A 22,791-nucleotide genomic window follows, 5' to 3' on the forward strand; every position below is an offset into this window, starting at 1 on the left:
TCAGTGGACATGCTTCCCAGCCTAGTGACCTTCCTCTCAGAAGGGAACCTAGCTGTTGAGGAAGATGCAAGGTTCCTTCCTTGCAGGTAACCTATACAAATTGGGAAGTTAGAGGCAGCTGTATTTTTGACGGAAGTGAAGATGGTAGTTGATATGCAAAGTATGTTGAGGTGGATATGGCTGCTAGATTTTGCAGTGGGGGTGGGGGTTGGCTTCTTTGGAATACCTGGGTTCCCAAACCTGGCCACTGATTTCTCCACCTCACCCACAAATGGTTTGAATAACGTCAGACCTTCATATTCACAGGACAGAAACAAAAGGCAAAATATATCCAGCATACAATGACCAAAAAGAAAAAGAAATGAGTCAGTCTAGGACCTGGCAGTTCTTTTGGCAGAATAATTTGCTGTTCCACAGAGCTCCAAAATTTACAACCCATTCTGCTCTGCTGCACCCCAGCAAAGTGATGGAGCCTTGCTCTAAGGCAGGCACCCCCAAACTGCGGCCCTCCAGATGTTTTGGCCTACAACTCCCATGATCCCTGGCTAACAGGACCAGTGGCCGGGGAAGATGGGAATTGTAGTCCAAAACATCTGGAGGGCCGAAGTTTGGGGATGCCTGCTCTAAGGCTTCCTTAACTACCGGTAGGAGTAAGCACCATTGACTTCAATGGCTTTACATCTGAGTTACCATGCACAGGATGAACATACAGGTGAAACTCGGAAAATTAGAATATCATCAAAAAGTGCATTTATTTCAGCAAGGCAACTTAAAAAGTGAAACCAATATATGAGATAGATGCATGACATGCAAAGCAAGATATGTCAAGCCTTTATTTGTTGTAATTATTTGTTGTTAGGCGGGTCAATTATAAATGGAATGGAATTAATGAAATGTAATAGCGATGTTTATTTTTGTTTTGTTTTTATTATTGTAACTGTTTGTTTTATTACTGTGGAATTTCCAAAAGAAAGCATTTGTAAAAATTAAAATTAAGTTGCCTTACTGAAATAAATGCACTTTTTGACGATATTCTAATTCTCCGAGTTTCACCTGCCTTACACTGCATCAGTCCATCTAGCCTAGTAATGTTCGCTCTGACTGGCAGTGGCTTTCTAAGGTCTCAGGCAGAGAGGGAGAGGCCTGAACCTGGAACCTTACAAAGTGCAGGCTTTAGGCTCCTAGAGGTCTCATCTAAAATACAGGCCTCAGGTTGCCTTTGGGCAGGATTTAAATCCACAGGCGCAAACCTAGCAGGGGTGCTAGGCCCAAACCACAGAGCCAATTTTCCCCAGGACACAATAGCTCAGCCATAAGCACTGGATTCCCTGCAAGAGTTACCCTGAGAGTCTTTGGCACGGTTTATATACAGATGGTTAATGCAGGGAGATGCTTCTGCCATGACTAACACTCTAGAACACCAAGCATCGCTGCTTTTCACAGGTGTGCCCAAACAGAAGGATTTGCTGAGTCCTTCCTGATCAAGTGGTTGATTCCTTCCATTGTCTAGGTAATTGGATGCCACAGGGCCTTGGCACGTGTTCTGAAATCGCAATTATCTCTCCACAGACTTATGGGGCCAAAGTCACATAGGAGCATTCTGCTGTGCAAATGCTCTTGTGAGTAGTTGGCCATGCTTTGGAGCCTGGGATCAAAAGATCAACAGGACTCACCTGGGTCGGCCTTGGAAAGAAATGTGGATGAATATTCAAATACAGGAAAAAGGACAACTTCATATTCGTAAGCTCTGCTGGAGCCAGCCCTATCTAAAGAGCTCTTTGGTGTATTAAGATAAATAAACCTCTTTCACATAAAGCTATAATTGCTTCCTGGTTCCAGAAAGTGGCTAAACCCCCAAGGGAGTAAAGTTGATTCCCTGAATTAAAAACAACTGAAGAAGCAATCCTGCTTTCATTGTCGAATGGCTTTATCCTAATGCTATCTGCAGCTCTAATAACTTCTGGACTAACATCTTTGGTCGGGGGAAAACATTAAAGCAGGTTAAGAGGAGATAAAGCGGGTCCTCTTTTTCCGATTGTCTTAAGAAACATCATGGCCTGGAAACAGGCTGAGGTTCAGAGAGGAAGGCAGCAATTGGCCATCATAGTGCAAGGGCCAAAAGTGGTCTACCTGCCATTTAGTACGATGAGTCAGGCACCAGAGGCGGCTGATTCCTGGCACCCTCATGAGGTAACATTGACTGGAAAGTTGTTTGCTGAAAGTCTCACTGATATGAAGTGAGCTCATTCCATTTATTTCAATGAAATGTTCGCTGATGGGTTCTGCTCCATGATACTTAGTGGGAAGTAGAGAGGGGTGCCATTTTGACCGTGAGGAATTAATGGCTACAAAATGGCTCCCTCCTGCATGCTAATATCTCACTTGCTATCTTTGTTACCTGCTAGGCAGCAGTTAACTTCTTGAGGATGATTCCCAGGCTACAATTTGGTGATTTTACTGCAGGTATGCAAATGTAGGGGGGCTGGCCTTAGGGATGGAGGAGAGTTTTGTTCTGTCCCCCTTTTACGGGAATCAACGAAGTTCCCATGCAGCCACCCTGGACAAATAACACGATTCAGAACATAATTGTCCTCTGTATTTTGCAATAAAAATTCTCAGGTCAAACAATGTACCAGAATGCGTCAAAAAGGCGTATTTTAGAAAGACATGCATTTAGAAATGCATACACTGAGATAAAATACATATTTATGAACGGATTTTGGTACATTAAAAAGACACAGTTGGGAAATAAGAAAGATCCATTAAGAAGACACAGTTGGGAAATAAGAAATAAGAAAGGTTCTGAAAGATGCAACATTCATACATAACCATTGGTACTTGTTCTGAGGGGTTCAAGAGGACATAGCAAGCGAGCTAGATTTGACCCTGGTGAGAATTAAGGCATTTGGTCCAGTAAATGAGAAGAGAGCTGTATCTAAAACCCCATACATGAACTGGAAGCATAATTTGGTCCTCTGGAAAATAATGAGAATAAGAAAACTAAAAAAATTAAAAACTGGGCAGCACCAAAAGCTGCCTGTAACCTACCTAAGATCTTTCTTTTGATAATCAATGGTTGGCTCATCGCCGTCGTTTCTCTGCTGTGCGAACACCAGGGTCACTTTGTGCAGTTGAGACATGAGACTTTTGGTCTGAAGGTTTCCCCTTTTGAAGAAGGATTCCAGTGGTTTTTCGAAAGGCCATCGAAGCCTAGCTTTTAAACTCTTCGGTGCCAGCTCAATAGACTGCTGCTCCAAGAAGACCACAGTATTGCTGAAGACTGCTCTAGAAAAACGATGCTGGTCCACAAAACCAGTGCCATACACAAAGGTCTACTAATGGAAATATTCCCCCCGCCCCCCCCCCAAAAGAAAACATCCCACACTCCCACATTGCATTGTGACTCCAGCCATGATGATGTCCTCAATTCAGTCAAAGTGCAATTTTGGTCCGGATGCTCAAAGGGCTGAAGGGGGAAAGTCAGACACCTGCTGGCCAAAGGCATTTCTAAACAACCAAAACAGTCTTGTCCTTGTCCAGAGCTGGCTCAGCGAGGGGACAGGAGGAGCAAGGGCTTATGGGAAGGGCCATATATGTACAGATTAAAAAATACACCTTAAATAATAAAGAGAATAACAATAATACTGTCGCAGTAAGGCACTTCCTAAATGTCCCTTTGGTTCTTCAGCTTAAAATGTTTGAAAGGATGGAAGTTTTTTTTTCTTTGGCAAAAAAAGAACTAGGCCTGGGCTGTTGGGAATGCAGCATCAGCCCATTGGAAAGGCAGGATATGCAGAGCTCTGTGGGAGAAAGGAACAGCCAGTCAGGACACTAGTAAAGAATTGCTGGAGAAACAAGGCATAAGCGGTTGCTGTCGGGGGCATTAAAGACTGTTCTTGTACCATTTGGAGTGGGGTGCAAGGCAGGCGGCAGAGCAAGAGTTCTTGCCCCTTGGGGGCATATAACCACCACCACCCCGGCCACCCCTCTCCACATTCCCCCTTTTCAGGCAAGAGCATACGAGACGCTTCTTTGCCAGAGTATCAAACGATGGGTTCCGTGGCAGGCTAGAAAAACAAAGGGGCTACCCCCTCTCCCCGCCAGTGGGGACTATGGAAGAAGACTGAAGGCAGCTGCTGAGGCCAGTTCTCTGTCCCAAGGGCAAACTTTCCGTTTTGGTGTCTCCTACTTAGGCAGAAGCAGCAAAGCAGAGGATAAAAGGCTCTGGGCATCCAGAGAGCTGTTGTTTCTTACCCTCTGCTGCGGATGAATTGAGAGGGGACTAGAGGCAGATGGTTCTTGCTGCTATGGAGGGGATAAAAACAAAAATTAGGCCAAATTGGGAAGCGGTGGGGTGGGAGGGAAAGCTCTTCTCCCCTGGGGGCTGGATTCTGCCCTCACCAAGCCTTGTAAAGAGCCACAAGGTCTGGAAAAGCACCAGCTCAGCCAATTGCCAGGGATGTCATGGTGGGAGTTGGGGATGGAGCTGCTAAATCTTTAAACCAAACTCTCTGGTGCCCAGCCTCTGTGGCTCCCAGCTCTATCTGCACATCGCTAATGATGGGGAATGCCTGAGTTGCAGTTGAAACAGTGCAGCTGATTCCCTCACAGTCCACATGCGCTGGGACTTCACTGTGCTCTTGAGAAACCACTGGGGGATCAGATCAGTGCTGCCTTCTCCATGGGTGCACCCCAAGGACACTGCCTGTGCTCCCCACTGTTTGCTACTGCACCAAGCTGGCACTGTAGGCAGTCAGTGCGTGGACATGTTCGTAAGTCAGGGGTGAGGAACCTGTGGCCTCCTAGATGTGGCCGGACTACAGATCCCATCATCCCTGACCATTGGTCAGGCTGGCTGAGGCTGGTGGGAACTGGGAGTCCCAGGGTGCCTTGAAAGTCTTGGGCTTAAACCCGTCCAGACACACTGTGTGCAATCCAGAGAAAGCTAAGGCATGCCTAAATAATCAGACCTGGCATTTATCAGAGCGCCAAAAGTCCTTCGCGGACAATCCAGCCAGACTTAAATGTGATCAAGCCTATTGACCTTAAAGGTAAAGGTAAAGGGACCCCTGACCATTAGGTCTAGTCGTGACCAACTCTGGGGTTGCGCGCTCATCTCGCATTATTGGCCGAGGGAGCCGGCGTATAGCTTCCAGGTCATGTGGCCAGCATGACAAAGCCACTTCTGGCGAACCAGAGCAGCACATGGAAACGCCGTTTACCTTCCCGCTGTAGCAGTTCTTATTTATCTACTTGCACTTTGAGGTGCTTTCGAACTGCTAGGTTGGCAGGAGCTGGGACCGAGCAACGGGAGCTCACCCCATCACAGGGATTCAAACCGCTGACCTGATCAGCAAGCCCTAGGCTCAGTGGTTTAACCCACAGCGCCACCTGGGTCCCGCCCCATTGACCTTAACTGTACTTAATTTTGTATTGGTCTGTGGCCATTATGTCAACCATCCTTAGAATAACCCTGTAAGCATTATCTACCCCCATATTGCAGATAGGGGCTGAAGTTGAGAAATTGTGGCCTTAAGGTTGCCTAACAAACTCATGGCTGGCGTGAGATTTGAAGCTGGAGTTTGACAGTTGGCATTTACTACATCTCTTTGTACTTTCAGTCATTTTTATGAGTAAAATGGTGGCGGCAATGACTACTAATGGTGCTAAATACATGCAAGCATCTAGGAACACAAAAATATATGAAGCTGCCTTATACTATTGGCCCAGCAGCCCAGTAAGAACACATGATGAGGCTTCCCGGATCAGGCCAATGGCCCATCTAGTCCCGCATCCTGTTCTCACAGTGGCCAACAAGATGCTTCTTGGGCGGCCCACAAAGCAGGACCTGAGAGCGAATGCTGCTCTCTTCCCACTTGTGGTTCCTTCCCAGCCACTGTTTTTGTCCACTCTGCCTGGCAGTGGCTTTCTAAGGGCTGACGACCTTTCTTTGCCACTAGCTAGCTGATCTTCTGGGAGACTTCAGTGTGCACTTAATTCCCATTTAATTCAGCAAGATTTGGGCATGCCTCTGTATTGCGCCCAGTTTTCATATTCAGCTCTTATATGGAAACAGAAAGAAGTCCGGAGATGAAAATCCGCATGAATTTTGTCTCTTTGATTAAAAAAAACCAAGCTTGGCCAAAATATAGCCTGTTTGCGGTGGAGTGGGAGCATAAATTAAAATTATCATGCAGATCATATTTTGAACAAATGAAACTGTTAATTATTCTATTTGTAGCTCCCCTTCCTCCCAAATATACATTTTGGCTGTAATTATACAGGTACTTTTCCAGGAGAAACTCCCATGGGACTCAGCGGGACTTGTTTTTCAGTAAACATACATAGGCTTCAATCTTGATCTCACTCCATGGTTTTTTAAACAGTCTCTTTCAGATGTATTGAGTGGGTGCAGGAGGAATATTTGAACGTGCCTTTCCAAAAAGAACCATATAGAACTCTATATTAAGGCACGCTGAAGTGGTACAGTCCCTAAAGGAAGACGTACCTTGAGAGTTTGCTGCTTGTGTAAACTGGCCTTAGGTTGTAATTGACCACACTATGTTGACTGCACAGTAAGACGGTGCTGCTTTCACCCCCAACAAGAATGCAGGCAGCAACCCCCACCCACCACCCACTCTTCAATCAAGAGAGGATTTAGTAAAGCTACTCTAGTGCATTAGTGTGATAAGGTGATCTGATAAACAGACTGGAGAATGATGCATGCAAATCAAGACAGGGGGTCTGTAACAACCACATCATGCCAACCATGCAAGGTATATAGACGATAGAATTGTAGATACCAGAAGATGCCTCTGGGGCCATGCAGGGATTCTCAACAGTGAAAAGGAAGCTGCAGTGAAGGGGCTTTTTTTTTTGAGGGGGGTCACTTTTCTTTTAAAATACTTAATTTCTGGTCCTTTAAATCAACCAGCAAGTTTCTATCCTTCCTGTTAGCAGAGAGAACCCTGGAAGGCAGTGCGCAATTCTGTCCAAAGGAGAATTCTGGCAGGTGCAGCTTGTCGTGTGGAAGTGAGGGGGAGCTGTCCATGCGGAAATTTTCTCTCTTTCTCTTTGCACAACTAATTGAAATGTACCAGAGCCTCATCTTGTACATCAGGTCACCTTGGAGGCAGCCTGGAAAGAACAGCTCACACAGCCACCAACTACTGTCATGATTCCTGAGCAGCACCGCTGAGTCCACAAAGCCGACTCTCTCTGTAAACCTCCATAACAAAATTTCCATGACCTGGCTTCGGACTACAATTCCCATCAGCCCCGGCCCCATATTGGCTGGAGCTGATGGAAGTTGTGGTCAAAAGAACCTGGAAGGCACCAGGTTGGAAGTTAGGCTGCTGTATAGTATAGTGATGGCGATTCTCTGGCAAGTGGGGCCTCTGAGAAGAGGATGGGAAGCCCCGAGCTCATGGGAGGAGACAGCAAGACATGCAGGAGGGGAAGCCTGGGCTCTGTGGAGGGAGGTGCTGCATGCAGAAGAGGAAGAGACGATCCACGGGTACCTTTGACGAGGGAGAGGGTGGAGCTAACAGTTAGGCTCGTCATGGTGGGATGGCTCGCAGAAAAAGCGAGACCCCCGCTTCGCTGTGCGGGCAGTGAAGGGGACGCTCTTCAACACTGCGGGGTGGGAGGGGAACGGACAAAGACATACAAGATACGTCAGACAGCTAGAAACACGGTGGGCGGCTTATTTCACAGAACGTGGATGCAGCTGTAGTATATCACGTAGGGGTCTATCTCACAGAAAGAAGCCCAGGGCCAGAATTCTCTCATACACATTTGAAATAAAGGCTCTGGGAAGCGAAATGCATCATCATCCCGCCAGTTTCCATTTAGACACGGCTGTCGCTGCTTTGTTGTACAAGAGTGGTAGCGCCAGTGTTATTAATAACGCCTCTCGGGAGGCTACATTAGAGGTGGCCTATGGGCAGTCCAGCCTGCAAAGCCACAAACTGACCATATGGCAAGGAGGGCATATGGCTCTTGTACCTTTCAATGGGGACACAGGCAAGGGAATTCCGGGTTTGGTATGTGGGGGTGGGGAAAGCTTGCCCTGCTAAAAATTCCCTCACCTGCACAGCTGTACAAGAGCCTTGGCCTCCTTTGCAGCTGGTCACCCTCCTTTAGCCTTCACCAACCTGGTGCCCTCTGGCTGATTTGGTCTGATCCAAAGCAACTGGAGGGCACCAGGTGGGCAAAAGCTGCCCTGAGGAGTTCCCCCACCTCATGCAATGACCCAGCCATGCCAATTTTCAACACAGTGCTTCCTATGAGGTATATGCTAGGCCCGGCTCATTTTGGGGCCAAGTGCAGCACGATATGCTTCTGCCCAGGAGAACAGAGCGTCACCTGAGGCTGTAAATGTCAGCCATCTCTGCTGCTCAGGGCTGAGCACCTCAAGTCATTATTGCCATGGTAGTACAAAAGTGTTATACTGCAGGTGGCGGGGAAGGGCCTCACGGAGCCAAGCAAATACCACAACAGGGGAACATCAGCACAGAAGCAGGCCAATGTCACTCCTCACCTAAGCCTGAGGAAGGCTGTCCACAACTGGCGCCTGATTTATGAGCTGTGATATATTTTGTCTTGTGGAGCAGGGCCACAGACATGCCAAGTAGGCACAGAATGAGTGCAGAAAGCCATTTCCACACCCAAACACACACACACACTTTCTCATTTTTGTATTTTCTTAAAAAAGAAAATAGTTTCTAGTCCTTATGGGGGCAAAAATAAGACGCTGCTGTCGTGTGTGTGTGTGTGCTTTGCAGATATTAGGCTGCACAGGCCCTTAAGAGCCCACCTTTTGCTTTATTGTTGGAGGGGATGGGCTGGAAAAGGAAGAGCATTTGGGAAAGAAATAAAACATTGCTCCTTCGGGAGACTTCCGTTCACAGTATAGGCAAATAAAAGGGAGGAGCGAGAGGGGAGCATTATAGAGGCCCAGAGATACAGTGTAGGGTTTGGCCCTTCACTTTGAGGGCACAAGCAGTGCCTGAAACGCCTTCTTTTCTTCGCCCACACAAAGCCACAACAGTCACTGGTTGGGGGGGGGGAGGGATATGAGCACAGCAAAGGAAGTGGATGTCCCCCTGCCTCAAGGTGGGTTGCTTACCGGTGATAATATCCTCAATGGTCCCATCTTTGCCTTCATAAACAGGCCGGTGGTCCTTGGCTTGGCGCCGCCTCAGCTCAGCAATCAACTCTTGCTGCTGCCACTTGTTGCGCTGCAAAGGCAACTGCGGGCAGGTCAGGAATTAGAAGGAAAAACAGCCCCCACACCGTGCCCCGCTGTCCATGACCCTGACTGACGCTCCTACCTGACTGACAGGTGCAGCCACTTTGAAAATGTGTGTGTGTTTGTGTTTGTGCACCCCCTCTCTCTTTCAGGGATTAAAAGGGGCCCAAAAACACAGCAAGGGCCATGCGTGGACTTTCTCGTGAGACCTTTCACTAGCAAGGAAAGGCTTCCGTCTGCTACTGGACCCAGCAGGCCGAGGCTCTGTGCTCGGAGCATATAGGCACACAGGAGAGCAGGCCAGCTTAAAAAAGAAAATGTTCTTCACGGTTTCTCTCCCAGTATGGTGTTTCCTGCTTGGCAGGGGGTTGGACTGGATGGCCCTTGTGGTCTCTTCCAACTCTATGATTCTATTATTCTATCACACTACGGGAAAGTGAGCACCAATTTAATGGCTTCCCTGTCACAAAGCCCAGAAGGCGAGTCCTTCTCAGGAATGCCGTGTGAACTGCACTGGCCGGTGCTATTCATATTTATCGACGAAGCACCGAATCAGATCCTGGGAAGCTGCCTTTTGCCAAGACAGGCTGTTATTCCATTTCACTCAGTATTACTTACACTGACTGACAGCAGCAGCTTTCCGGGGGAAGGGGGTCCTGGCCCTACCTGAAGATGCTGAGGATTGAAACTGGGCCCTTCTGCATGCAAAGCAGATGCTCTACCGCTGAGCTACGACCCGTCCCCAGAACACTGTGCCAGGTGCCGTTTCCATTCTCTCTTGGGACATAACCCGGGAGGGGATGGGACTGCAACAATAAGAGCTGCTCTTCTAAAAACCTGCCTTTGGAGCAGCAGGAGATATGAAGGAATGAAAGGCATCACACACAAGTTGACCAGAAGCTAATAACAGTATGTCAGTCCCCGCCATTCTGCAATGGCAGGAGGGGCTTCCCTTGACCCTCCCTTTCCAGAACGCATCCCCTTCTGGTCTCCTGGCCCCATACAGTGCCCTGCACAGTCACCCCCTACCTTCTCCAGCCTCTTGGCTTCTTGGGCCAGCGCCTGCTCTCTTTGGGCCTGTTCCTGCTTCTTACGCATCTCGTTGTCTTGCTCTGCATCCTGGAAGAGAAGATGAAAGCGGGGAGAAAAGTTAGCAGGCAGCCCAACCAGTAGCCAGGCAGCACCTAGCTGGGGATATATGGATATAGAGTTCCACTGAGTCAGGCCGTTGGCCAACAGCCTGCTGGGCGAGATTTGCCCGGCACTTTGCAGGCACAATCACTTGGATCAATTCCACAAATAAATAAATGTGCCCCTCTAGTCCAATATATCTTCCATTTGGCAAGACACAATTACTGCCTTGCAAATTTTCTGCAGGCTAAGCTGCAGAAAATAAGTCATGCCATTTCATGTGTGCTATGAAGCTCTATAGTTTATTTACTTTTATTTATTTGTATGGTTGTAAGTTGCTTTAAACTGTTTTTAATATTATATTTTAATGCTATAGCTATAGACCTTAGATACATAAAATATTCTTATTACCTGCCCTTTATCCTATCTATTGTCTACACTGGCTGGCAGCAGCTCTCCAGACCAGGCTCTCAGGTGGAGATTTCTTTCTATCCATCTGCTACCTGATGCTTTTAAACAGGAGGTGCCTGGGACTGACTTGCAAAGCAGGTGCTCAACCAGAGGTACCGTATATGGGCCTTCCCTCTAAAATGACTACCATTCCTGGCCACATGGTGGGGCAGTAGACAAGAGTGTTTAGTCCGACCACAGGAAATCCAGGCTCAGCTGCACAGCCCCGCTGTCTGGTGGGTTGCCTCGAGTGGGAATCACAGAGCTGAAAAGGGACTCAATGGACCATGCACCACCCACTGCCCTGAGACAGAACGTCCTATATATAAAGGACCCCGCCCCCTTAACAAAGCTTGCTCCAACGTTCCCTTGAAAACCTCAAAAGAATAGATCCCACGCTGGACCCAGAAGTTCCTGATAACATGTAGCCGAAATCTATCTCCCGAAAACCAACTCCTGTAGCTTTTTGTTCCATTCTCAAGTGGAAAACTGGTCCCTCTTTGGGTGACTATGTCTGGCCCAACCCTCTGCCTCTTATCCCACCTCACAGGGTTGTTGTGAGTCCTACAGGCAGGACAGAAAATAAATCTAAATAAATGGGCAGAAATGGGAATGAATTTTGACAGGCTGGGGAGGGGGTGCACACGTGGATATGGTCTTTTGCCAAGAGCCGTGTGTGGATTGAATCCGTAACCACGTGGGTGAGCCAGGCACTGATTCCCTACAATCCACAGCTCTGTCTGGGATGCTAAAACCACAGACCAAAGCTTTCCTAGTCCAAAGAACCAGGTGCTCCCAGAGAGCCAATCTTCTGCCACTGCCTGCCACACGAGTCCAGGATCGTCCGGCACTCCCTCAGTCTGAGCATCTCATTGCTGAAGGAAGCCATCCCTTTGCACCACTGGAATGTTTCCCTGCCTGCTGCCCACTCCTCCCAAATGCTGAGGGCTGCACCTGGCCAGCACTTGAACCCAGGACACGGCAGCCTTCTCCAACAATGGGAACAGAGTGATGGCAGCAGAAAGGTGTGGCTGATGCCTGTGATGGAGGTTCAAGGAAATGAATTGGCTTTGCTCAAGGTACCAAACCTTGGAGAGGTGCTCTGGAGGACTGGGATGTTAGCAAAGAGCAGATGGGCTAGGGAGCATGTTGAGGTCCTCACTGGTGTGGAAGAGAAATGAAGGAGCATGCAGGAAGGGCGCTCTAAATCTCTTGCCCACTGGCCACACCTAATCACAGAAAGACAGGAAGGGCTACTTCCTGCTGGGAACAATAACAGGCAGCACCTGGTGGTGGGGGGACTGGCAAGTGGGCTCCCACTTCTACACCAGGGTAGGGCGTGAACTTGTGTGGCTTCTAGGGCGGCCTGGGTTCTCTCACACACACACCTTGTAGGATCGGATGAAGCGTGCAAAGACCGGGAAGAAAACGGACGGCGGTGTCGTCTTGGGGCTCTCGCCGAAATAGCGCACAACCGTGTTGTAGGCCTCCTGCCAACAAGAAAGCTGTGTGAACGGAGGCTGACAGTGGCCTCGGCCTTACACTCAGTTTTACCATGGGGGGAGGATGCTGGCACAACAAGTTTGGGGTCAGAATGAAAATCTATGCACAAAGAGAACTTTTGACACATGGCCTGCACGTCCAGACCTGCTGGGTGTGATCCACTTTGCACATCAGACTGGCAAATTCACATGATGAAACCGATTCTTTAAAAGGTACACAAATCTGATGTTCAGAGCGCACACAAACTCTGCTGTAGGGGATTTCGTGGGGATTTTGTTTGGTCCACATTTTGTTTAAACAAACCAACTTCACTGTGGCTTTGTACTTTTCCAAAATTTATGATACTGTTCCCAGCTCAAAAAAGTGTCAAAATGTGTATTAAAATGTAAAAAATAATAATGCACATTTTAGTGTCAAATTGTGTAGAAAAATGTGTACTCCTAGGGTGAAAAAATATGTTAAAAACATAATGCAAACCATCGTGTTTTTCTGTAAAATTGCAGATTGAAATGGAAACAGGGCTGGAAACAGACTGGAAATGGGATGGTGCACCAGAGCGTGTTGAATTTTTCAACGTCCAAAAATGAGGGGTACTAAAAAGTTCTGACGTGACTTAGGAATTCAAAGGATATTTTGGTTAAATTAATAAAATGTAGTTTTGCTTGGTAAGCAAAATGTGTGTAAAACTGCATAGAAATATTTAAAAATGATTGCCAAATATTTGCAGTTATATTATATATTAACATTTATTATTATTGAGCATTACCTGACTTATTCAGATGGCAACATTAAAAATTATTTGGTTTTCCAAAAGCAGCTTATCCACTTTTTCATCAAACATAGACTTACCAGGCTACACGTTGTCCAACCACAAAAATAACAGATTTGAATTGCTCACACCCAAAAGCATACTTTTAATCACCCCCTAAATCGACACGTCGTATGTGATGCACCCATGCCTACTCTGAAGGGAGTTTGGCATGTAACGTAACAAAATAGGAACTGCTTACATAACACACAAGCACAAATGCACCCTGGATCCCATTGCAAAAAATCTGACACCAAGCAAGCACAGATTAGTCAAATTTGGCACAAGTACTACATCTGCAAATGTACACAGCCAGGCAGGTGGCAGGATTTCCATAAGTGAATCTGGCATGCAGCTGGAAACAAAGACAGACACAGTGTTGAACTATATGCCAAACCGATGCATTTTAACATGCTACACAGCACATACAAGGAAAGCTTGAGCTCCAAATCCTCCACACATTTTAAGGAGCCTTCTCTGCTCACCCACGAGCTGCGTGCCTGTTCCTTCTCCACTCACCTCCGCAGTCTTAGCGTCTTTCTGTAGCCGGTCCAACTTGCCCTCATTGGCGTTCAGGAAGCTGCGCAGGATGCTATGGTCACGCAAGCTGCACTCCCGCCGGATCAGCTCCATCCCACGCCCCAGCTCCTTTACATCCAGCAGCACATTCTCCAGGGATACTGTGGTGGGACAGAAGCCACTGGGTCAGCCCGGGAACCAGCTCAGATTGGGGAGTGTTAGCCCAGTTTCAAGGCTCGCGAAAGGCTAGAAGAGATGCACAGGCCTCAAGAGTGAGGCAAGCAGACTCTAAGGCAGGGATGGGGGGGACCTGTGGCCCTCCAGATGTTGATGGACCACAACTCCCTCATCCCTGACCTGTGGCGAAGCTGAGGAACTGCAAAACAGACCTGCTGTAAGCATCAGTCGGGGCTTATCCACACTTAACTTTGGCCCTGCTCTTTCCAGGCACTGGTCCCCACTTTAAAGCTCTGTGTCCACCTCAGAGCTTTCTCCGCGATAACCTGCTCTTTAAACCAGACACAGGCAAACTCGGCCCTCCAGATGTTTTGGGACTACAAACTCCCATCATCCCTAGCTAACAGGACCAGTGGTCAGGGATGATGGGAACTGTAGTCTCAAAACATCGGGGGGGGGGGCAAGTTTGCCCATGCCTGCTTTAAACAAATGGCAATTTGGGCTTTCTGATTGAGCTTTGAAGAGTGGATTTTCATGGGGAAAGCTCTGGGGCAAAAAAACAGGGTGCTCAGCTTTAAAGTGCAGCCTCTGCCAGGAAAGTTAAGTGTGGATAAGCACTCAGTGTACACGCGCTGTAAACATCCTACTTTCATGAGGGGACACCTCTGTGAGGTCTTGGCCCTCCCACTTGAACAGGCTGGTGGCTGGAAGGGTCACTACCTGCAGCCGCTTTCTCCACGAAGTGCAATTCCTGCCAGAAGGTGCTCAGCTCCGGGTATTTCTCCTTCACCATCATGGCAATGAAGTGCAAGAGGGTTAGCTTCCGGTCTGTCGACTTGGTGTCCAACAGCTTTTTGGGGTAGAGGTGGGGAAGAACAGAATGTCAAGGCACTGCTACAGCCATCTGCACAAGCAGATGTAAATTTGCATGCTGGGAGCATGTGGGCGCATGGAAGCAGATAAACAAATCTGCAGTGTGTGCATTAATTGAAACACGGGAGGTGTTCACAAGGGGCAGGGAGAGCAAATGCATGGACACAAGAAATCAAGCAAGAAATCAGATGCACAGGTTTGTAGGCAGGGCTGGGCAATTCTGCAAATAGGCGTCCGTGCATAGTTTGCTCCATGCATGTGACCGTGTGTCTGAGCAGAAGCACATACGGAAAACTCTGTGAAAGTTGCCGTGCTGTAGGGCAAGATAGGAATTTAAAAATACAAGCTTGGGAATCTTGCAAGGTGGCACAAACAAACAGCTGCCAACAGCTGCCACCTGAACGGAATGGCCATGTGGTGTGGCATGCGGGAACGGACACCATCTTCCTCCTAGGCACATTATCTGAGCACAAGGGTATGGATGGATACCTTTGCGTAAGCTTATGCACATCCAAGTGCATTTTATGTGCCCCCTTTAGTGCCCCCTCCTTACCAAATCAAGACTCTGCAGCTTAAAACCATAAACTGAACCACGTTTGCTGCTGTTCATGTAGTTGCCAAGGGCAAGGATGATCTGGGAGGGAGAAAACAGGCGTGTCACATAGATGCTTGAGATGTCTGATATTTAAGCATACAAGGGAGTCCCCAGCCAAAATATCCTGGGCCACCTGTGCTTAATTTCACTGCTTTCATGGAGGCTATGGCATTTAACCTGGAAGCCATCAGCACCTAAATAGTGTAGGAAAATGCACTGTGCTCAGAGGCACTATTTGAACCCTCACGTTGCCAGGGTTAAGCCTCCTGACATTTACAGAATCAGAGTTGGAAGGAAGCTCAAATAGCCCAACATGTTTTTATGCAGGAAATCCTCTCTGCTACAGCATCATCCCTGATACAGCTGCCCTCCAGCCTCAAAATACTTTGCAGGCTAAACAGAAATAGTTGCCCCCCAATCACGCATTTGCTATTTCTCTTGTAAGTACTTCCAATGTCAGCAGGACCCACCTCCAACATGCGTTTGAGCTTCTGTGAAGACTTGACAGATGCAGAGGCAGCAATGATTGCACTCAGTTGCTGTAGGAAGGAATAAATAAAAAAGGACAAAAACTATTATTATTGTTGGTTTTGCTGCATCTCAACACTTTGTCAATGTAAAATCATGGAATTGTAGGGTTGGAAGGGATCGAAAGGGTCATCTGCAACAGAAGTTGAACAGAAGTTCCTTTCACACGGGGCACTCTCAGTATATGCAATCATATACTGTCAAATTCATATTGGCAACGAAAATGCAACGGGAAGTCATGCTCAACAAACCTCCTTCCTCATCTGAATTTGACCTTTTTTGTGATAAGGGAAAGGGCAATGCACTGGGAAGTGTTGGGGAAGACTTACTCGACGCAACACCATCTAACCTCCCTGCAAACCAACTCAGAATGAATGCTCATTTGATAGCCAACTTCATCTAATCTCCCCTCAAACTTTGCACAAACAAGTCAGGGATGAATCTCAATAGACAGACTGCCTGGAAATAACATCAGTCTGGAAATCCTGATAAACTGTCCTCCCCTGACTTTCACAGGTTTACTGTGCTTTTGCAAGCAGAGCCCTTGCATGTACTACTTGTATGCACATGGGTTCTGTTTGCAAATAAAGACTTGGAAGTTGGGTGCAAAAACATGGTCCCCCCCCTCTCTCTGTTTGCTGTATGGTCTACTTCAGTGCTCCCCAACCTTTTTATCGCCGCGGACCAGTCGACGTTTGATAATTTTACCGCGGCCCGCTGAGGGGGGGGGGGCGTTGATTGTTTATATTTTATTTAGATTGTTTTGATTTAATAATTTTAATTTAATTGTATTTAAATGTTCCTTGGGCGGCCCGGTACCACTTGATCCACGGACCGGTACCGGTCCGTGGCCTGGAGGTTGAGGATCACTGCTCTACTTGACTGCCTGGAAAGGACTTGAAGGAAATGAGTAACGGTTCTGCTGCCAAGCCTGCAATCTAGTAATTATTATAGGTTAATGAAAAACCTGAAAGAAAGACAGGCCAAGGATAAATAGTTGTTTTGTTTTATTTTATCGCTATCAACATGGCATTCCTTGTTGTCTTGAGTGCTTTAGTCAGAAAGGTGGGGAGTAAAACCAAGTAAGAAGCAAAAGAAGGGAAAGTGAAAAACTGTGAGCGTAGAAACATAAGAGTCCTGCAGGATCAGATCAAAGAGCCCAGCAGTCTGTTCTTACAGGGGTCAACCAGATGTGTGTTGCTCATATGCAGAACATATGAACACCACATGAGAGCTTGTGCCAGCATGGAGAGGATAGGGCTTAGTATGTATGAATCGGGACAAGAGAAGGTGTCACAAACCACAGTGGTGGCAGGTAACAAAAATGGGCCAAGAGCATCCAGGGAGGCTTGTGAGCCAGACCTTTGTGTTGTCCATCTAGCTCAGCCATGACTAGCAACAGGTCTCCATGGTTGCTTCGAAATTGAGGATAGTGGGAGTTGAATCCGAGACCTTGCACATGCAAAACAAGTGACCTACTAAAGAACTATCTGTGCCTCCCTGTCCCTTGACGTTGCTGGGCAGCACCACAAGCAGAGCCATACTGTTTGGCAAACACCCTTTGCTGCAGTGGCACAGCCAGGTGGCAAAGAATGTGAAATATGTCAATTACCCTCCGACATGACTGCTGGGTAATCTGAAGGTTATGCAAAGATGCGATGGATGTTTGCACTTGCTAGCAAAATATTTGTCGCCTGATTTCAAGGAATGCGTAGGTTTAATTTTTTTTAAGGGCAGCAGAAGTGTGTGTGTGTGTGTGTGTGTGTTTAAAAAAGCTTTTGATCACCAATATATGACTATCACAATATGGCACCAGTCTAGCCTCTTGGAGAAACTTTAAAGCAGGAAGATCAACCCTGAACTCTTACTGTCCAAACCTCTGCATGTCCCACCAGAATCAATGTGGCTTTCTCCTAAGTAAGTATGCTTGGGGCTGCAAACTTTCCAGCTGCATAAACAGCTAGAACTACTCTCTTGGTTTCTCCCTTTTTAGATATATGGAAAGGTAAAGGGGCACAAAGGTGACCAGACCAGGACAGGGAATTTAATCCCCAGACTCCCCGCCTCTAGCTTCATGACTTAACCCTTCCTTTCCAAGAGCTGAGGACAGAGCCCAAAGAGTTTGCACTCCCACAGACAGAGGGGAGGCTAGTCTCGTACCGGCATGAGCATCTGGATGTTCTCACTGAAGTTGCCCAGGAAGGCCATGATGGCCATGCGCTGCGTCAGGCGCTCCACCTTGCTGAAGTGCAGCATAAAGCGGTCCTCGTCTGACAGCTCCTCCAGCGGCTTCCGCTCCTTCTCATACTGGCGCAGCAGCTTGACCTCGTTCTCCGTCGGCAAGAAGCGCATGAGGCACTCGACAAAGTCCACCGGGAGAGTCTTCAGGTCAAACCTGGAAGAGCAGCAGCAGCAAAAACGGCCCTGTGTCAGAAGGCAGCTAAAGGAACTGGGCTGGGAGCGGGCAAGCCCAATGGAGCCCGTGGGGTGACGTGGCAAGAGGGTCAGGCTGGGGATCTGGAAGGCCAGGGTTCAACTCTTCACTTGGCTATGAAGTTCACTGGGTGGACTTTTTCTCTCTCTCTGCCTAACCTACCTCATAAGAGTTGTTGCAGGATAAAATACGCCAAGGGACAGCCACTTTGATCTCCTCAGAGAAATGGTGGAATATAAACTTAATAGATACATGTTTTTCAGGGGTGCTGTGGAAGGAAAAACCACACACACACACACACCATATAGAGATACCCACGTGTGAATGGCTTTGCATATCTCCTCTGTGCTCCTCCCTGCTTTGCGCAAGGTGATGGCAAGGTTCTTGGCCCGGTTGGCTTCCAGCAGGGTGACCTTGTTGGCTGCCTTATGGGATGCCTTGTTCTTAGAGCAGAGGAGGTCAATGGCCGGGCCTTGGGCTTTGGTCTTAAAGAGCTCCTCAAACTTGTCTAGATCAAGGTCCTGGAAGAGGAAAGAGGATCCAAAGAGTTACCTGTCTTGCCGGTAGGTAATTATGATACTTATGATAACAACAACAACAACAACAACAACAACGGCATACATTCTGATTTCAAGCTGCTCATAATTTGCCTTTTCACTACTGCAGGAATTTCAAAGCCGCTAACAGCATGTTATCAGATGCTTCAGTTTTGGCAGCTAGGGAGGGAACAGTGAATATAGACCTGAACTTGGATTGGGGAGAAGCAGGTTCAAATTCCTATTTAAGGATTGTTGCGAATATAAAATGGCGGGGAGCCCAGTGAGTGTGTTGGAGGAACAAATATGAAGAATCAGTACAAAGCAAAATAGAAGCCTGAAGTTGAAGAATCGGCTGGTTTGTTCCAATAATACATGAATTATATTTCTCACAGAGAAAGTGAGAGAGTGAGCGATTTGGTCTTTGTTGCTTCCTTGGGGCTACCAGCCCCAGGAGGCAGAAGTCCCCTATCAAAGGTCCCTTCCTTTGCTGCTCTCTTCTTTTCTGCCAATAGCATACTACAACTCCTGTCTCTGTGACACTGTGTGTATCTTCCCCCCATTCATCAGTTTCCCCGGCTCCCCCTTTCTTCACCTCCATTCATTCCCTCCGTCCCCCATTTTTCTCATAGACTGCTGCTTTTCAGGCCCCCATAGCACTGCGCTCTTCTCCCTTATAGTACACGGGCACTGCTGATCTCAATCCCTCCTTAGAGCCCCTTCCCTTGCCTTACTTCCCTCACTCACTCACTCCTCTCCTTTCCTGAAGCCTCATTCTCCACCCACCATTTTTTTTACACTCATTATTCTTACACTGTGCATTGCCTACTCTATATTCTTCCTTCAAACTCCTTTCTTCCGGGCACTCTCTCCCTTAGCCTCCCTGTATCTCGGGGCCTCTTCTCAATTCTTGTGTGAGGTTCTGGTGCCAGCCAAAGTGACAACTTTCCCTTCCCTCAAAGAGGCTGAACTACAAACTGTTCGGTTTCCCTCAGCAACTGAATGTTCTGTGCTGCTGCACTTGACAGGCTGATAAGGGTTTCACCTGCACAAGTACAGTAGATACAAAGACAGCGGATTAAAGGTTTTAAAGAATGGGGCACTAACAATCTTCTGTATGCGACACCTTCAGACTGGCTCCCCCCCTTTCCCTCACCTCCAAGATCCTTTCATCATCCAGCTCACTGAAGACTGTGCCGCTGATCTGGTTGGGCTTCAAGGCCGTCCAGTTAAAGACCGGCAAGCGGAATTTCGTCTTGATGGGTTTCTTAATCCGGATAGCTTGGGGGCACAGAGGAGAGAGAAAAAGTATTATTTGTCCTCACTGGTGCGGAAAAGGTCAGGGCTCAGCTCAGCTCAGCCCCAATGGGCCACTGGGAGGAAGAGAATTGGGTTGGTTCCCCTGGCAAGTTTCTGTTCCCAGTTTTGGTTCACCTTCACGATCTGCTGACACACTTTCAAGCATACCATAAAGACTGGCTACATGGTTTGTTTGGCTGTTGTTTTTAGAGACACAACGAAGATTCCCAGGAAGATGAATTCTGTACCCAGAACCATGTTCTGTGCCTTTACTCGTGAAATTACAGCACACATACAGCAAGCACCCAGGGCCTTTCATTGCTGTATCTCTTTTCGTCTTGCAGGTGGATGGGTGGAAGGAGGCAAAACGTACCTGATAAGCCCATAGTGAGAATCATAGAGGGTGATGTCCCCGGAAGTGGTGGAGCTGGCGGACACTTATCTGTGAGAGAACGGGGCGGAAAAATATATGTAGCAACAGTCGCCCTCTGGGCAACCATGTGTGAGAAGGTGGCAGGTTTCTTTCCTTTGGACTTACCGGGTAGCGGAGGAGGGGGTGGGGGGAGAGGCGGAGGAGGGGGCGGGGGTGGAGGGGCAGCCTCCATGGGAGGCAGGACCGGGAGGCAGAGGTCATCCTCGGGGATGTGGCTGAAGTTGACCTCCGCCCCTGAAGGTGGCGGCAGCGGCAGGTGGTCTCCCCCTGTTGGGCGAGAGGTATAGTGGCGTCGGAAAGCCTCCTCCTTCTCCTTGATGATTCTGCGCAGGGTGTGGACCTGGTTGCTGGCACTTTCGTAGGTTTCCTGCCCCAGAAGAGACACATCGATAAGGCCTCCCTCTTCCCACTCTCTGGAGGCCAGTCACAAGGCCAGACGCCGCTGGGTCTCAAAGCACCAAGGGACACATTATACATTCAGCAGAATTAAGTGGCAGCGCTTATGCCTGGCTGAAGCACCTCTGGGAGATGTGTGTGTGTACATATTTACACAAATTTACATTCTCCTCCACAGGGATAAATAACAGACATGTAGAAGTAGTGGGACTTCTAGTCAAGTAGTCAAGTACAACACTTCCTGTTGTTACTCCAGCCAGGAGGACTTCCTGCCACACCTGGTCTGGAGCTTCCTCCCCCTGTGTGTGACCAGGTAGATGGGTGTGACCCTGGGAGACCCCATAAAAGGGGCTGATCATGCAGCCACCTTCCTCTTGATGCCATGCTCTTCTGGTGCCATTTCTTCTCTTGGACCGCACTGCTGGCTCTCTGCCAGCAGCACATGGCTCCATCCTTACAAGGATGTAAGCCACACTGTATCTCTAACAACAAGCTAAAGCCTGCCTTCAGGGATCATACTGTGAACTGAATGTGAGTAAACTTCTTATTACTTTTAAAATAAGTTTCTTGTGTCTTTATTCTTTTTAGGAGGGATAAAAGGGGACTTACCAGGAACCAAACCCAATCTGGACAAAGCCAGATTGGATTGCTTAAGTAAAGAGATTCAAACGAATCTACCAACTAGATTCCTGCTATATACTGGGGAAATGCATTCTCCTGCTGACTCTCAAGTGTGAATTAGGAAGGATACTATTAAATCAATATATCCTCTCCTAGTATCTCCAACACTCCTGTGTTTTGCCTCTTTTTCACCACTGTTGATTTTAATAATCTTTTGAATGTTTTTAAATACCTGTTTTTAACTGTTTCCCCTCCCCAATGGATAATTTTAATGTTTATTTATTTTGCAAACTGCTTAGAGGTTTTATTACAATCAAGTGATATCTACATCTTGTTTTAGATAGATACAGTGGTACCTCTACTTACGAATTTAATGCGTTCCAAACGCACATTTGTAAGTAGAAAAAAATTGTAAGTCGAATCCCATAGGAATGCATTGGGAGAAAAAATTCGTAAGTAGAAAAAATCCTATCTAAACTGCATCCAAGATGGCGGACGGAGCTCCATTCGTAAGTAGAAACATTCGTAAGTAGAGATACCACTGTAGATAGATAGATAGATGATAGATAGATAGATAGATAGATAGATAGATGATAGAGGACCAAAAAGGCTTGACATGGAAATGGGGTCTACACGAGCCTGACATATTTGTTTCCTATGAGCATGTCATGTTTCCCCCCCCGGGGGGGGGCAAGGTGAGCAGGAAGCAGGGAGGGAGGAGAGAAGATGCAAATATGCTGCCCTCCACCTGCAGCTCAAGATGATCCAATAAAAAACTTTGCTTCTTAGTTCTGCTGATTGCACCAACTGGTCAGGGACATAGCTGTCAAGTTTTCCCTTTTCTCGCGAGGAAGCCTATTCAGCATAAGGGGATTTGCCTTAAAAAAAGGGAGAACTTGACAGCTATGGTCAAGGAACTGGGTTGATGCCAACACTGCCCAGGACCCCATAACAGAAGGAAAAGCAAACAGTTGGGATTTATCTGCAGGAGAATATCCACATCCTCAAACAAGGAAGGAATGGGGCCAAACCATGGACAGTCCATAGAAACCCAGCCAGCCCCAAGCAAGGGAATAGGGACCATTTACCAGCTTGTCACTTTGACCTGTGAACCAGAGTCCCATTAAAAACCCACATAAGATAGACTTAAGAAAGGATTGTTAGGGAAAATGCCCAGGTCCCAAACTAACAAGCATGTAAGAAAGAGCCTGGAAGGTAATGGCTCAAGGAGGCGA

General features: G+C 47.5%; 1 protein-coding gene across 8 annotated transcripts in view; it reads right to left on the bottom strand.

Annotated features, from left to right (window-relative positions):
* Window positions 1-109: 109 nt before the first annotated feature.
* The window catches only part of FMNL3 (formin like 3), a 103,714-nt gene continuing 81,032 nt past the window's right edge, over window positions 110-22,791 (bottom strand). For 3 of the 8 annotated variants that reach the window (XR_009557228.1, XR_009557226.1, XR_004691735.2), the window contains 15 exons: window positions 20,645-20,906; window positions 20,480-20,548; window positions 19,964-20,088; window positions 18,590-18,792; window positions 17,998-18,232; window positions 15,780-15,848; window positions 15,268-15,348; window positions 14,562-14,691; window positions 13,665-13,825; window positions 12,223-12,324; window positions 10,283-10,372; window positions 9,131-9,254; window positions 7,521-7,635; window positions 4,255-4,305; window positions 110-3,800 (listed from right to left, as the gene is read on the bottom strand). Coding sequence is in view for 3 of the 8 variants with exons in the window: in XM_035102433.2 (XP_034958324.1) it covers window positions 7,544-7,635; window positions 9,131-9,254; window positions 10,283-10,372; window positions 12,223-12,324; window positions 13,665-13,825; window positions 14,562-14,691; window positions 15,268-15,348; window positions 15,780-15,848; window positions 17,998-18,232; window positions 18,590-18,792; window positions 19,964-20,088; window positions 20,480-20,548; window positions 20,645-20,906 (1,743 nt within the window). In the remaining 5 variants the exon portion in view is untranslated. The other 5 variants (XR_009557227.1, XR_004691736.2, XM_035102436.2 and 2 more) reach the window with 5 other exon arrangements.

The sequence above is a fragment of the Zootoca vivipara genome, chromosome 2, assembly GCF_963506605.1.
Source record: "Zootoca vivipara chromosome 2, rZooViv1.1, whole genome shotgun sequence".
NCBI classification, from domain to species: Eukaryota; Metazoa; Chordata; class Lepidosauria; order Squamata; family Lacertidae; genus Zootoca; species Zootoca vivipara.